This window comes from Daphnia pulicaria, chromosome 1 (assembly GCF_021234035.1).
Source record: "Daphnia pulicaria isolate SC F1-1A chromosome 1, SC_F0-13Bv2, whole genome shotgun sequence".
NCBI lineage: Eukaryota > Metazoa > Arthropoda > Branchiopoda > Diplostraca > Daphniidae > Daphnia > Daphnia pulicaria.
Window position 1 is genome coordinate 28,474,864 of NC_060913.1, and position 15,063 is coordinate 28,489,926.

Consider the following 15,063-nt stretch of genomic DNA (forward strand, 5'->3'; position numbering starts at 1 on the left):
AGACGCCAGCCACGAGTGATGTTGTTAGTTATAGAAAAACATGTGGAAATGATGTCAGCAAACGATGTGATTGAAGAAAGTAAAAGTCCGTATAGTTCACCAATCCTATTAGTTAAGGAGAAGGATGGAACAATACGGTTCTGTGTCGATTTCAGATTCGTAAATGATGTAACAATAAAGGACAAGTTCTCAATCCCTAGTATTGAAGCAATAAAAGACGACTTGAAAGGAGCGAAATATTTTTCGACGTTTGATTTCATCAGTGGATACTGGCAAATACCAATAAAGAAGGAGGATAGGCACAAGACAGCCTTCGCAACGCAAAATGGTCACTACAGATTCAAAAGAATGCCATTTGGTTTGACCAATGCACCTCCATGCTTCCAAAGAATTATGACTGGAATTCTAAGAAAAGCTATTGGGAAATTTGCATTAGTATACTTGGATGATGTGATTATTTTCTCAAAAACAGAAGAGGAACACATCAAACATATCGAAGAAATATTTGCCCTCATTGCCAAGTCAGGAATGAAACTAAAACTCTCCAAGTGTTGTTTCTTCGAATTAAGTGTATTATACCTAGGGCACATAATCTCAGAAGAGGGTTCCGCAACAGACCCAAAGAAAATTGAGGCGGTAAAAAATTACCCTATACCAGAAAATAAACAGCATGTAAAAAGCTTTCTAGGATTTGTTGGATTTTACAGAAAGTACATAAGAAATTTCGGCAAAATCGCCCACCCACTCACAGAACTTACTAAAAACGACGTGGATTTTGTGTGGGGCACCGAACAAGAAAACGCGTTCCAAAAACTTAAGCTCAGATTAACTACGGCACCCATCTTAGCACACCCGGATTCCACGGAAGAATATATAGTGCAGACCGACGCGTCAGGGTACGGCGTTGGAGTAGTATTGGGACACACCCAATGGGTGGAAGGCAAAAGGAGAGACGTAGTAATTGCATACGGATCCAAACATCTGACAGACACTCAGTCAAGATGGAGCACACTCGACAAAGAACTATACGCAATAATTTACGCGCTAGAAAAATTCCACACATACCTTTACGGTCCAAAGTTTACAGTATATACCGATTGTCAGGCATTGGTAAAGATATTTAAAAACTCATTATCGCATACAGTACCCACCAAACTATTAGGTACACCCCCCTTTTTTCAGTGCATTCTTATGGCACTACGTGTCTTAGAAAAAGTGCAAATACTACCCAAACGGCTTGGGCTAGATTTTTTTCCTTTTATTTCTGAGTAGATCTAATGATGATCTACATTTTTTACACACACAAAATTGTTGTAGAATTAACCCCCATGGCGCTACGGTATCGTTCACTTTATTAGGTACACCCGTTTTCCCCCCCATATGCGCCGTGTTAAATACGGCGTTTTCAAAAATATACAAAAAATACTAAAAATCAAGCTAAAATCTTTTTCTTGGTGCAAAAAGATGCAGAATTCTTTCCTCTTTACGAATATAAAGAATGATTTACAATAAAATCAACTCAGAGAACCCTTCCCTATACCCTAAAGTTTTCCACTTCAAAATTTGTACTTTTTACAACAAACTTGCACTTTCGCCAGCAGAGGGCGCCAAATTTCGCTAAATTTTGAAGTGGAAAACTTTGAGGTATAGGGAAGGGTTCTCTGAGTTGATTTTATTGTAAATCATTCTGTATATTCGTAAAGAGTGAAGAATTCTGCATCTTTTGGCACAAAGAAAAAGATTTTAGCTTGATTTTTAGTATTTTTTGTAAATTTTTGAAAACGCCGTATTTAACACGGCGCATATGGGGGGGAAAACGGGTGTACCTAATAAACTGAACGATACCATAGCGCCATGGGGGTTAATCCTACAACAATTTTGTGTGTGTAAAAAATGTAGATCATCATTAGATCTACTCAGGAAAAAAAGAAAAAAAATCTAGCCCAAGCCGTTCGGGTAGTATTTGCACTTTTTCTAAGACACGTAGTGCCATAAGAATGCACTGAAAAAAGGGGGGTGTACCTAATAGTTTGGTGGGTACTGTACATGTAAAATATAAAGATATAGTTCTTAAGTTATTGGCTGACTTGAAAAAAGCTGGGATTATAGAGGAATAAATTTCAGCTCCAGCACCAGTAGTTATACAGTCCCCTCCATAAGTATGGGATCACCCCACGCCGTTCCATAAGGTGGCGTGTATTTTTCTTGTTTTTCGGGTGGCAAAAAATTGAAAAAATGACATAAATTCACAAAACTTGGAATTTATGTCATTTAATCTCTTTTGTTTTGTCTGAATTTTTTCAGATCTTTTCTTTCATGGGTTAGGCCTCTAAAAGTGGCTCCAAAAGTATCGGATCACTCCGACGCCCACCGTGTTATCTTATGGCCCAAACTGGTTTTTCATATTGATTTTTATATATTTAATTTTCTAGAAGGAATTTTTATTTTCCAACCGTGTATACAATACCCTTTTATAAATTAACTGTGAGTTTTTCATGATGATCTGAATTATTTTCGAATTTTCCCAGATTTATTCGTTTCCCGAGTTTCTGAAATCAGAGACTGCAGAAGACTTCATTTACGGTTTACAACCCCTATCAGCTGGCGTTTGCCGGAAAATTAGTGTCGTTTCTATACGCCCCTTAAGTAAAAAAGGAAGCAGAGCGCCAGTGGTACCGACGGGAAATTTTAACAAAAAAGAGCAAGAGAAACAAAATTAAAAGAGCTTCATGACGGACCAATAGGAGGTCATTTAGCATTTCTTCGTACATACTTGAAAGTTAAAAATAACTATTATTGGCCAAAAATGAGAAAGGAAATCGAAGAATATTGTAAAGCTTGTATAGTTGGCAGGTGGGGTAAGTTGGCAGTTTGCTAGTTAGGCCCCTTACAGACCAAAACAAATCGAGCATTTTATACCAAATATGAAAGACCACCCCTAGATGGCTCATTCCAAATTTCAAAAGGATACGACGCCTCAAACAGAAGTTATAGCAGAAAGAAAAAAAATTTGGTCAAAAGTTTTTTTTTGGGCCTCTCACAAATTTTTGTTTGTCTTATAGTATAGAACTCTAAAGTTTCAGAACACCTACTGTCAAACATAGAATAAGTGTCCATCTTTCTTTTAACAAGAGAATCGCCACTCAAAGAGACCGTTTTGGGGGTTTTTGATTTAGCGGAAATCGGCGCTGGGTGTTCTAAAAATTTAGAAGTAGATGGGTTTTGTGCAAAATTTTCGCTAAGTCGAATGGTGAAAACCGCAATCGCCTAGCTTTTGCAGTTTGGGAGATATTAAAAAAAAACTGAGAGGGGGTAGCCGAAATTTGAACTTTTTTTTCGGTTTTTGTGCAGCAGTTTTCTCGTCAACTGCTGCACCTAGAAATATTCTAATTGTTTGAAAATGATGGGATAGCCCACCTCTTCAAACTGTTTTGATGTTTTTTGGATGCTCGGCTCAGAAGCCGAGATATTAACGATTGAAATTTTGGAAAAAATTCCTAAAAATTTCTTCGTTTTTCGGCCATGCCGGGCTTCATCCTATAAGCCACCTAGCGCTCGCGAAAACAACATTCCCCCCTCTTTGCCTTTAGGGTCTGTTGAGGTGACCACCCCCTCTAGATAGGTGTAGGCTGACGTTATGAGGGAAACCACCCCGACAGACCGACAGACGAGAGAAAAGGTTGGTACCAAGGCCAGGCACGTAAAGGACATCTGTGATGATTGTGGTGGATGATTGGTTGTTCACTTGGACAGTGACTGTGATGTGGCCTTTTCCCAGTACTTGAAGGTGCGTGTCTCCAATGCCTGCGATTGACCAGATTCCAGTTTGAATTTTCGTGAAGTCTTCGAATAGGATTTTCTGGTCCGACATATGCTGGGTGGCCCCTGAGTCGGCGAAGAAAGCAAATGCACTGTTTGGGTTGGAAGATGAAGATGATAGTAGTGCTTGATCTTTGTTTGCCTTCTCTTCTGCCTCATCTCTTTTTTTCTTTCGGCAGTCTTGAGTTTTGTGTCCATAGTGTGGGCAGTAACCGCAGCGAACGTCGTCACGTGATGAATGTTGGTTTACAAAACCATTGCTGACTCCATGGGAAATTCTGCTATCTCGTCTATTTCCACGACCTCTTCCTCGTGTATGACCTCGTGCTGAAAAGGCTTGGCTGGAGTCATCTGGTCTTTCATAGGACTTGAGTACATTCTCTTCTGACCGAAGACGTTGCAAGAGATTGTCCATAGTTCGCTCATCAAGTGGAACGTTGGCCCATACAGATCTAACGATCCTGAATTTTTCAGGGAGAGTGGCCAGGGCTTTAGTCACGAGCTGCATCTCTTGGAGAGTTTGTCCAAGCTCTCTCAGTTTGTCGGCAATGTATGAAAAGCTTTCGAATGTGAGTTGTCATGTCATCCTCTATAAGTGGGTGAATGAGAATAAGTTTCTTTTGTTCTTTAGTGATGCACTATGAATTTGAGCATACCAGGTTGATGACTAAAGTCATAGAATTCTTGCCAAAGGAGATGTAAGTTCTCTGCGGCTCTAAGTCGATACTGTGAATCCAACTTCGTCCACATGGCTGCTGCCGTATCACAAGAGTAGAGACCTTCTTTCATTGGTTTCGTGAGAGTGGCCAAAATATAATTCCTGCACGTGACATCTCTTAGAATCCATGCATCAATTTGGGCAGCATTCGTGATTAGTTCTGGATTATCAGGATCGTCTCTTATCTGTAAGAGAGATAGATGTTTAGGCATGTGTGTATAAATAACATGCGAGGAATGAAATTTGATTCATGTGGGCATGTGTATGAGGACATGCGTTGGATTCATACATGTGAGCATGTGTGTGAATCGTACAGTTAGATTCTTACATGTGAGAATGTGTGTGAATCGTACATGAAAGATTGTACATGTGTGTCACAAGTCATAACGGAATACATAAATATGACTGTGATTTAAACATGTAGTGATATGAGAATTATGTTACCTCATCGGGCAGAGTGTGTCCAACTCTTGCTTCAACGAGTCCAAGTAGACCCAACTGTTGGAGTATAAGTCTCAGTTCATAACTCCATTCACGAAAGTTTGTGCCATCAAACTTGGGTACGTGATTAACATCTTTCAGGTGATTTTCAATCATTTGGTTGGCCATTTCGTGTCGTTACAGAACACGTGAATCTGGCCCATAACCTGTTGAATGTAATTTGCAAAGTAAATACAACATGAAATGGAGTGATGCTTTAACCAGAACAACTGTATTACCTTTAGATGAAATCTCATCTAATAGAACGAGTAACAGAGTTAATACCTTACAATATTGAGAGGAAGATGTCCAGAACCATACTTGTCAGTTACCCAGAATCAAGTCACAGCAGACAACATTTCTGTCTGACAAGAAGACAAGGGGTAGGGTTGGTCTAGGTTTCGGCAACCACATGAGACTTTTTTAACAACCTTGACATTGTATTAGCTAAATACAAATTAACTCCACTGGAAATTTGGAACGTAGATGAAACTGGAATCACAACTGTTCAAATTCCAGATAGAATTGTTGGCAGGCGAGGCAAAAAACAAATTGGATCCCTTACATCGCAGGAACGAGGCGTAACTTTATGCATGGCCGTCAGTGCTGTTGGGAATAGTGTTCCGCGAAGAAGAGTTGTATTGCTGCGATGACTGTATTTAAAGAGTATAGGTAATTGATCCTTTAATGTAACATGTATAATACTTATTAAGTTTATTTAAATTTGTTGGTTTTCTCTTTTAACAGATCAATCATCGATTAAGGCCAGTTCAACAACAGTGGAATCGTCTGCGGTGTAGCTATTACACGATCCATCCAAACAAAGAATCGTCTGCTGCCAACTTACCCCACCCCGTTCGGCAACTTACCCCGTAGTTGGGGCAGGTTGGCAGGAATTTTTTTTTTTGCATGTTTTTCTTATTTTCTGAATTGTGTGTCAATGTATTTCAAAAAGCAAGACGACCAATACAAGGAGAATTGAAATCTGAATCTGATTCATTCATTCAATTTCCAGAACAAGTGGTCAAAAAATTCAAATAAATTCACAAAAAGTGACCCTGCCAACTAGCCCCCCTCTCCCCCTAAAGAATATGTACAGAAAATTCCAAGTGTACATTAAAGGCCTATTTACATCCACATGACCTTGCACAAGCACCTTTTCAAGTCATAGGAATTGATTTCCTGGGGCCAATAACACCAGCATCAACAAACGGAAATAAATTTATCTTGGTAGTCACGGATTATTTTTCCCGTTGGCCAGAAGCATTCGCGCTAAAAAATCAGAAAGCTTTAACAACGGCCAAATGTCTATTTGACACAGTAGCGACCCGGCACGGCATGCCTAATGCTATCGCTTCAGACAGAGGAACAAATTTCACTTCAAAATTATTTAAATATTTTTGCGAAAAATTAAAAATAAAACATAGATTGACAACTTCTTATCACCCGGCTAGTAATGGAGAGACAGAAAGATTTAATAGAACAATAACGACCATGTTAAGAAAACAATTGAAAGACGGTAATCATAAAGATTGGGAAGAATTGACCCTTTACTCTTTGCCTATAGAAATTCAATTCATTCTTCTTCAAACGAGACCCCGTATTATATCATCCACGGTAGAGATGCCAACATTCCTATAAATGAATTTCTGGGAGCAATCCCTAAAAGAAATATTTCACCCTCCGATTATGTAGGAAATCTGGTCAATCGTTTACGCTACACTTTTCAACGAGTACGGGAAGAAAGTGAAAAAGCGAGGGAGCGGCAACGAGAACAATATTGTAACGAGGCTGGAAGTGTGTATCAGAGTGTATTCAACGAGACGTACAAGTGTATGCGCGAAAGACAATGATTCACTGGCCCCGACTGCTAAGTGGGGGCTCCCTTTTATCCTAGAATGGTCGGAACTATATGAGCTGCGGCCGGAACTATATGAGCCGCTACTTGGGGCCGGATGGCTACAGGAGACGTCCGGTAGACCGGTCAAACTCCGCGTCGTCCGGTTGGCTACTTGAGGCTGGCTGCAACTACAGCGTTACAACCCTCCTTTTACTTCGGATCGTCCCGATCCGGCTACATGTTTACTACATTCCCTGGAGGTGTGTCGGACACCTCATCTTCATGCTGCTGGATGCGCTCTTCCAAGGTGGACATCTGGACTGCTAAGACGTGGTGTTGACTGGTATACTGGCGGTGGGTCAATTTCACCAGAAACCCGGCGACGCCGATGAAAAGGATGACTCCCACTATCCACTCCCAGGGATAACGGGACCTGTTGGTCGTGTCTTGATCCTGAATGCGGGTGTGTTCCAGATCGCTCAGCCCTTGCATCTGGTGGAACATGTTAGTCGCTTGAACGTGGATGGTGTGCTGGGAGGACGCGGCGTTCCTGGCAGGTTGGCTGACCAGTTGTCGGTGAGCACCGAGGTCGTCGTGTGGATCACCGCGGACTGGTGGCTGTAGGGGTTCTAGTGCCGATAGGAGCGGTGCGTTCCTCGTGATCCATCCGCTGTGTATGTCTTTTTTGAAACTGGCCTGGAATATCCAGTCATCTGACTGGGCTGTGCACGACATTGGGACTTGAAAAACTTATATGGCGGGGGTGTCCACAATGTATGATTTTGGTCCAGCAGCGGATTTTGGGCAGGTGAACGTCAGGCGGGTCGTGTTGATGGCGGACAGTCCCCATCGTCGGTGGCCCAGGTAAACTGCGTCCTGGCCGCTCCATGGCGTTACGATGATGTCACAGCTGTCCTGGACTCGGCGATCATCGGCTAGAAAGATGGCGACACTGCACATCCCTTTCCTGCTCTTTCGGCTGACAGCTCTGCTGATGGGGCAGATCATGCTCTTGGGAGAGCGGCACGGCTCGATCATCTCGGGGGTCAGCTCGATGAACATCTGTTGGTCAGGGGAGGCTGCTATATAGGCGGGTAGGTCGACGTACTGTAGCCCTGTGGTGCCGTTCGGAGTGGCTCGGGTCATGCTGACGATGCGATATAGGGTCAGTGTTCGCGCATACTCGAACACTGGAATATGTATGAATAGACGGACTCCGTTGGTGGTGCTGGCAGCCGTCACCTTCGCCTCTTGGTATGATCTCCACATGTCCCCCGCTTGTATCGCTGGTGTTAGTGTCCATCCCGATGGCATGTTGTTCTTGATGTCTGCAATGACGGTCTGGAGCTGAGTGGGCTGAAAAAGTGCAGGTGATAATTTATCCATGGCAGCGTATGTAAGCCCGTTGCTGAGTCGGCTCACTAGTTGCTGGAGCCACTCGATTGCAAGGTCAACTGAGCGGAAGGCTTTGTCGATTTTGTCTCTTGTTTTCCAGTCCCACTCCATCTCGCGGGCGAGGTTGTCAACGGTGCTCCGGGTGTTCGCGAGATCTTTGTCTAGTGTCAGACACGAGCGCTGGAGGGCGTCTGTTGTCTCTTTGCTGGCTTGTAACTCCCATATCGTTTCATTTATCAGCGTGGTGTGCGTCTCGATGGCGTGTACAATTGCTGTTGTTTCTGTTGAGAGTTTTTCTACCTGGTTGTTAACTTTGTCCAGTTCCTCCGTTGTTGAGACGCCGAATAACCAGTTCAGTATTCTACCACCTCCGTCGACCATACCTCTTTTCTGTCTGTTCTTTTGTAGTGACGTTTTTAGGCTAAGGTAATCCTTCTCGATTGTTTCTAGTCTTGTCAGCTCGTATATTGCTCTCTCACGGACGAGAGCAGCGATCATGTACTGGATTTTCTCTGTGTTTGGCATGACACCACTGTTGCTTTTGAATGGTTTGCCACCTTCGCTTACTGATGGCCTCTCTACGATGTTGTAGCCCGAGGGTACGGCTGGTGGTGTAGGTAATATACTTTTCTCTGTGAGCCATCTTTTTAATTCTTCTGTCATTTTGTCTCCATGGTCAAATGAAATATCGGTGATGACTGTCCATTCACAGTCGGAAAAGAACCGTTCACCCAGGGATTGGAAGATGACGCCGTAGTTTGACAGCTTCACCTCGCGTGTGCCCTCTACCGGTTGTGGTCTGAATGTCGCAAGTCGTGGTCGCATCTGGTGTTGTCGACCACCAGATGGTGTAGTGTGCCATGGTTGTGGCCGTCGCGACTCCCAATATTGGTCGTAGGTGTAGAGTTGCCAGTAATATTGCTGGGTACCGCCAGGTGGGGTGGTGTGCCATTCCGTTGCTCGTTGCCTGGGTGAGTTCTGGCTTCATGGTCAGCGTCGTCAGCAATCCGCATAGTAGGGTTGAAGCTAATGCGAATCTATTCCGTCTGATTCTCAGTGGGTATCGTCGGGTTTGTTCGTCTGGTTGTGCGTCTGGCTGTTGTCTTGGGGTCTCCTCGGTCTGTTGTCCGGTTTCCGGGGTGGTGCCTTTTCCATCAGTCTCCAGTTCTGTCTGGGTGATGTCGTGCGTTGGTGGCACGTCTGTGACTGGGTCTTTGGGGTTCCCGTTTCTCTCTGTGTTGGATGTTGTGGTCGGTTCCTCTTGGTCTGTGTTGTCGTCTTCAGTGGCGTGGTGCTCGAAACGAACGCTCTTCTTCGCTGGTTCTGTGCTTAGACTGGGCGTATCCTTGGTGTTGGTGTCGGCTTTCTCTAGTCCTTGGTCCATTCGTATGGGATCTGTGAACTTCTTCAGTCTCTCTACGTGGACGATTTCGGTCTTTTTCCCGGGGATGAATCGGATCTCATAGTTGAGCGGCGTTATCTGTTGTTGGACCACGTACGGTCCGTGCCAGCGGTGTAATAGCTTCTCCGCCAATCCAATTTTCCGTGTGGGTCGGTAGACCAAGACTTTCTGTCCAGGGTTATACGTCTCTCCTTCTTGTCTTGTTTCATCGTAGTGGCGTTTGTATCGTCTTTGGGCCTTCTGGTTCCGGGCGTCCACTTCTGCAAACGCTCTTTGTAAATTGCCCAGCATCCATGTTTCGAAGTTCCCCGGTCCTCTGCTCTCTACTCGTACAAGTTGTTTTGTGTCAGGATCTGCTCCACAGATTGCGTCAATCGGTAGGACTGGGTGGCGTCCGTGCATCAGGTAAAAAGGTGACTTCCCGGATCTTTCCTGTTTACTGGTGTTGTACGCGAACCGTACAAACGGTAATGTCACATCCCAGTCGGTGTGGTCTCGGCTGACGTACATGGATAGCATGTCTGCAAGTGTGTGGTTTAACCGCTCCACCAAGCCGTTGGCCTGTGGGTGGTATGCTGTGGTGGTCTGATGATTGGTCTCCATTGCTCTGACTACTTTTTGCATCATCTTCGCAGTGAAACATTTGCCTTGGTCAGGCGTTAGTTTCCGCGGTGCGCCGTGGCGGAGGAGTACCTCGTTTAGGAAGAAATCTGCCACCTGTTGTCTGCCACCTGTTGTGCACCTGCGAGTGGTAGGGCTGCGGCTTCGGCCCATTTTGTCACGTAGTCGACTGCTACTATGATATAGCGGTTGCCCGCTTGGGATGTCGGAAAAGGTCCGAGAATGTCCATGCCGACCCTGGACCATGGTTTTTCGACTTGTGATACTTCAAGGAACCCTGGTGGTTTTTGGTATCGTCCTTTCTTCCTTGACTGGCAGTCGGGGCAGGCCTTGACGTATCGTTCGACATCCCGGAAGATTCCATTCCAGAAATAGCGTTGTGCCACTTTGTCGTAGGTCCGGTTCTCGCCGAGGTGCCCGGCTGTGGTGTCGTCGTGGCAGGCCTGCAGTATCGCGGTCCTGAAATTCCGTGGTATGCAGAGCCGTAGCTCTATCTCTCCTTCGCCTTCGCCTGTGATCTGCATCCTGTATAGTAGTCCGTTTTCGATTATGTACTTTGTCGTCTCTCTCCCGGCCTCCTGATTCTCGAATACGTATGCCCATTCTCTCTGTTGGCCTTCTTGTAGTTCATTACGGTTGTCCTGGGTCAGCAGGCATATGGGAGCGTCGGAATGGGTGTCTGTTGTGGTTTGCGGGCGGTCGTTTTCGTCGTTTGTTGGGTACCTGGACAGGGCGTCCGCGTCTTGGTGTAGTTTCCCGTTCTTGTGTGTGATCGTATATTTGTGTTCTGATAGGGTCATCGCCCACCTGGCCAGTCGTCCAGCCAGGTCTGACTTTGATTGGAGCCAGCAGAGGGCGTGGTGGTCAGTTATGATCTTGATTGGGCATCCCCAAATGAATGGTCGAAATTTTTTTACCGCCCAGACGAGGGCGAGGCATTCCTTTTCGGTGATTGAGAAGTTCCGTTCGCTCGGTGTCATCAGCCGGTTGGCAAATGCCAGGGGTCGTTCGATACCTGCCTGCTTCTGTAATAGCACGGCTCCTACTCCGTATCCGCAGGCGTCTGGGTGGATCTCGAACTCGGCGCTTGGGTCTGGGTAGGCTAGTGTGGCCGCCTTTGACAGGAGTTCCTTCAACTTGTCGAAACTTGTTTGGTGGGCTGTGGTCCAGATGAACAGTGTTTTTTCCTTGGTTAGATCAAACAGCGGTTTGGCGATTTCTGCGAATCCTGGCATGTGTCGCCTGTAGTATGAGCACAGGCCTAAGTAGCTCTTGATGAGCTTTACTTTCTCCGCTCTCTTGGCTGTAGGTGATGGTGGGGGAATCGAGCCACTGCGTCTATCTTTTCTGGGTCTGGGCTTATTCCGTCCGCGTTGATGCGGTGTCCCAGGGCGGTGATCGCTGACTCCCCGAAACGGCACTTTGGTAGCTTCAGTTTGAGTTTGGCTTTCTGGAGGGCCTCTAGGACGAGTCGTAATCTCTTGGTGTGCTCTTCGGTGTTACTGGCTTATACGATGATGTCGTCCAGGTAGACGAGGCACGCTGTCCACCGCAGTCCGCCTAGTACCATGTCCATGGTCCGTTGGAATGTTGCTTGTGCTGTGCAGAGGCCGAAGGGCATGACTAGGAAGTGGAAAGTGCCGTCAGCTGTGACGAACGCGGTTTTCTCTCTGTCCTCTTTCCTCATCGGTATCTGCCAATATCCACTTTCTAAGTCCATTACTGAGAATATTTTTGCTCCATGTAGTCTTGACAGTGTCCTGTCGATGTTGGGCATGGGATAGACGCTAAAAATGGTGATTCCGTTCAGGGGGCGGAAGTCGAGGCAGAATCTCCATGTGCCGTCCTTCTTTTGCAAGAGCAGTACCCTTGCGCCCCAAGGCCCGCTCGCTCTCGCGATCACTTTCTTCCTTAGCATCTCTGTCGTCAGGTCTCTTTGTATCTCCTCTTCTTTCCGCGACGTTTGTCGTGGTGCTTGGTAGATGGGCCCGGCGTTCTCGATCAGATGGATTTCGTGTTCTGCTACGTTGCAACGGCCTAGCTGGTCCCCATCTCTGGCAAAACAGTCTCCGTTGTCTCGTAGTGCTCGCTCGATGTCGTCTATCTCCTCTTCTGTGAGGTCTTGGTTTATGCTGGCTCTGAAGTCAAGGTCTTTAGGTGTTTGTTCTGTGGTGGTCATGCACGCTCTTGGGGTTGGTGGCCTGTCGTCTTCGCTGATCTCCGTGCCTTCGGTCCTAATTTCCGTGCGATGTCCTAAGACCATGCCTTTGTGTACGAAGACTGGTCTGTTTTCTAGGTTCATCATTGGGATCAGTGTTGTCAGTCGGTCGCCTGGTAGTAGGGCTCTTCCTGGTGTTGGTCCTGGGTTGGTCCTCCTCGTCGGTTCGATCAGCCACGGTCTTCCGTCTGGTGACTCACGTACTGCTTCATTTTGTACTACCTCTACTGCTGCCATCGATCTCGCTGGGATTCTGATTCCTTTGCTTGCTATGATCTTGTTCGTCGGTCCGGTGTGAGGGTCCTCCAGGACTAGGCTGACTGGCAGTTCTCCGAATCTCATCTTGGGCTTGCCCGTCCCGTACTCGATTTCTAGTGTCTTGAATCGGCGGAGTACGTCGTTGCCTAGTAAGACGTCGATCCCTTTCATCTCCAGTACGAGCAGGTCTGCTTTGATTGATTTCGTTCCGATCGTTAGTGATAGTTCGACTCTTCCTAGTGGGGGTGTCCGTTGTCTGTTGACCATGACGATGGACGGTCCTCCCCACGTCTTCAGTTCTAGTGCTAAATCCGCTGCTATTCTGGGTGATACGATTGATACGGCCGCTCCGGTGTCGATCACTGCTTCTATCTCCCTCTCGGCCCCGTCCTTCCCGATGGTTACGTTCTCTACTAATAGCTGTGCGACATCGATCTTCAGTAGTGGTATTTCTTTGTCGCATTCGTCGTCGGAGGTGCTCATTAGGGCTACTGTTGTGTTCCGTTGTGTGTTGTTCTGCGTCTCGTCGTCTATCTTCTTTTTGGGGCAGTACCTTTTTATGTGGCCGTCCTCCTTGCAGCAAAAGCAGATTGGTCTCCCGTCGGCTGTCCTCTGTGGGGTTGTTGTTTGGTTGCTCTGTGTGTTGTATTGTGGGCCCTTGTTGTCCGGTCTGTCTCGTTGTGGGTGGTCGTTTTTTCATCGCTATTATTTCCCCTTGTAGTTGTTGGACTACTTCGAGGAGTTGTTTTAGCGACGGTTCTTCCTCCGTTTTGTTTGATTGTTGTTCTCTGCCGATGGCTGCTACTCGAGCTTCCTCCTTGTCCGTCGCTAGGGTTTGTACGGCCCACCCTTGGTTTTGGGCTATGTCTGTGGCTTCTGTGTGGCGCCTTATGTTGGCCAGGAACTCTGCACAGGTCTTCGGTTGGAGGACCCATATCTTTTCTACGAGTGTGCGCTCCAGCCCTTGGTACAGATGATGTATTTTGGCTGCTTCTGTCATGTTTGGGTCCATGAGTCGGCAAAGGTTCATCACCTCGTAGTAGTATTCTGCTGCTGGTTCGTTTGCTCCTTGTTTCCTGTTCCGGAGTTTGTTTTCTTGGTATCCTGCGTAGCTGTCCTGTAGGAACTCCTTGGTGAACACCGATCGCATCCCGACGACCGCGGGAGTTCGGGTTCCTGTTTTGTTGTGTTGGGACTTGGGGTGATGTTTGGTCTGTTTGTTGTTGGTTGGTTCGTCTGTGGTATTTGGCTCCTGTTCGTCTGGGTCGTGGGGGTGGTTGATCTGATGGGCCGTGTTGGTGTTGGGTGGGTTGGGTTTTGCTGGGTTGTTGTCGTGTTTGGTGGTGTGGTGCTGTTGAAACTGGCTAGTAGTCTGGCTGTGGGGTCTTCGTTCTCGATCTCTGATTCTGATGTTACTTCTGTCAGTTGATTGTAGCTAATGTTTGTCTCTGTTCTTTCTGGGTTGAGTTGGTCTGAACGTTGATTCCAGAGTCGCACTGGTGTAAAAAGGTCTCCTTCGTCCTCTTCTATCGGGTTTTCGTCGTTTCTCGCTGGTGATAAAAGTTCTTCTTGTTCGAATACGTCGTCGTCGTCTTCTGCTGGTGGGACTGTCTCCTCGCGTCTGCTGTGGGTTCCTCCCAGCTCTCCTGTTCGGTTTGCGGTTCCGTCTTCCTCTTCGTCCGTGGACTGGCTGTTGCGCGTGTCTTGTGATCTCGTTCTTCCTTGTGTTCGTCTTTGGAGGTCGTAGTTGTCCCACGCTAGAGATTGTGTCGAGCCCTGGGTAGAGCTGTTGTCTTCTTCGATCGTTGGTGCCCTGTTTGCTCGCGCCTGTTGTGTGTTCGTTGGTTGTGCTGGTTCCTGCGCTGAGTTTTCGAGCTGGCTCCTGTCCACGAACCCACTATCGCAGCCTGTGTGGGTGGTCCCGTCTCTCTCCGGTTCCTCGTCTGGTCGGCTTCTCTTCGGTTGTAGCCGCAATTCCTCCTGGGGTTGGTCTGTGTTGAGCTTGTTCCTGCTTGTGGAGGGCTCCCGGCTACCTCTGCACCTTCTCTTGGTCGTTCGGCTGTTCCCTGTTCTTCGGTTGGGGCTTGTTCTGCGGCCTGCTTGTCTTTTCTCTTGTTGTCGCGGGTTTTCTTGCTCGGCTCTAAAGGGGGAGATGCTGCGATACCTTGCACGCGTTTGCTCGTCCTCTTCGTCTGCTCGCTCATTCACCTTCTGGCCTCTCGTCTCCTTTGCTGTTCTGTCGTTGTAAATTCTTACTGTTTACTTTTTGCTTGATCGTACCTTAAATCTCCACCATGTAACGAGGCTGGAAG

At 46.6% G+C, this 15,063-nt stretch overlaps 1 protein-coding gene across 1 annotated transcript; it reads right to left on the minus strand.

The window, feature by feature from the left end:
- Nucleotides 1-11,782: 11,782 nt before the first annotated feature.
- On the minus strand, nucleotides 11,783-13,234 carry LOC124321118. The gene has a single exon (XM_046784026.1). The coding sequence runs from the start codon at nucleotides 13,232-13,234 to the stop codon at nucleotides 11,783-11,785; it is 1,452 nt and encodes a 483-aa protein (XP_046639982.1).
- Between the last annotated feature and the right edge of the window lie 1,829 nt (nucleotides 13,235-15,063).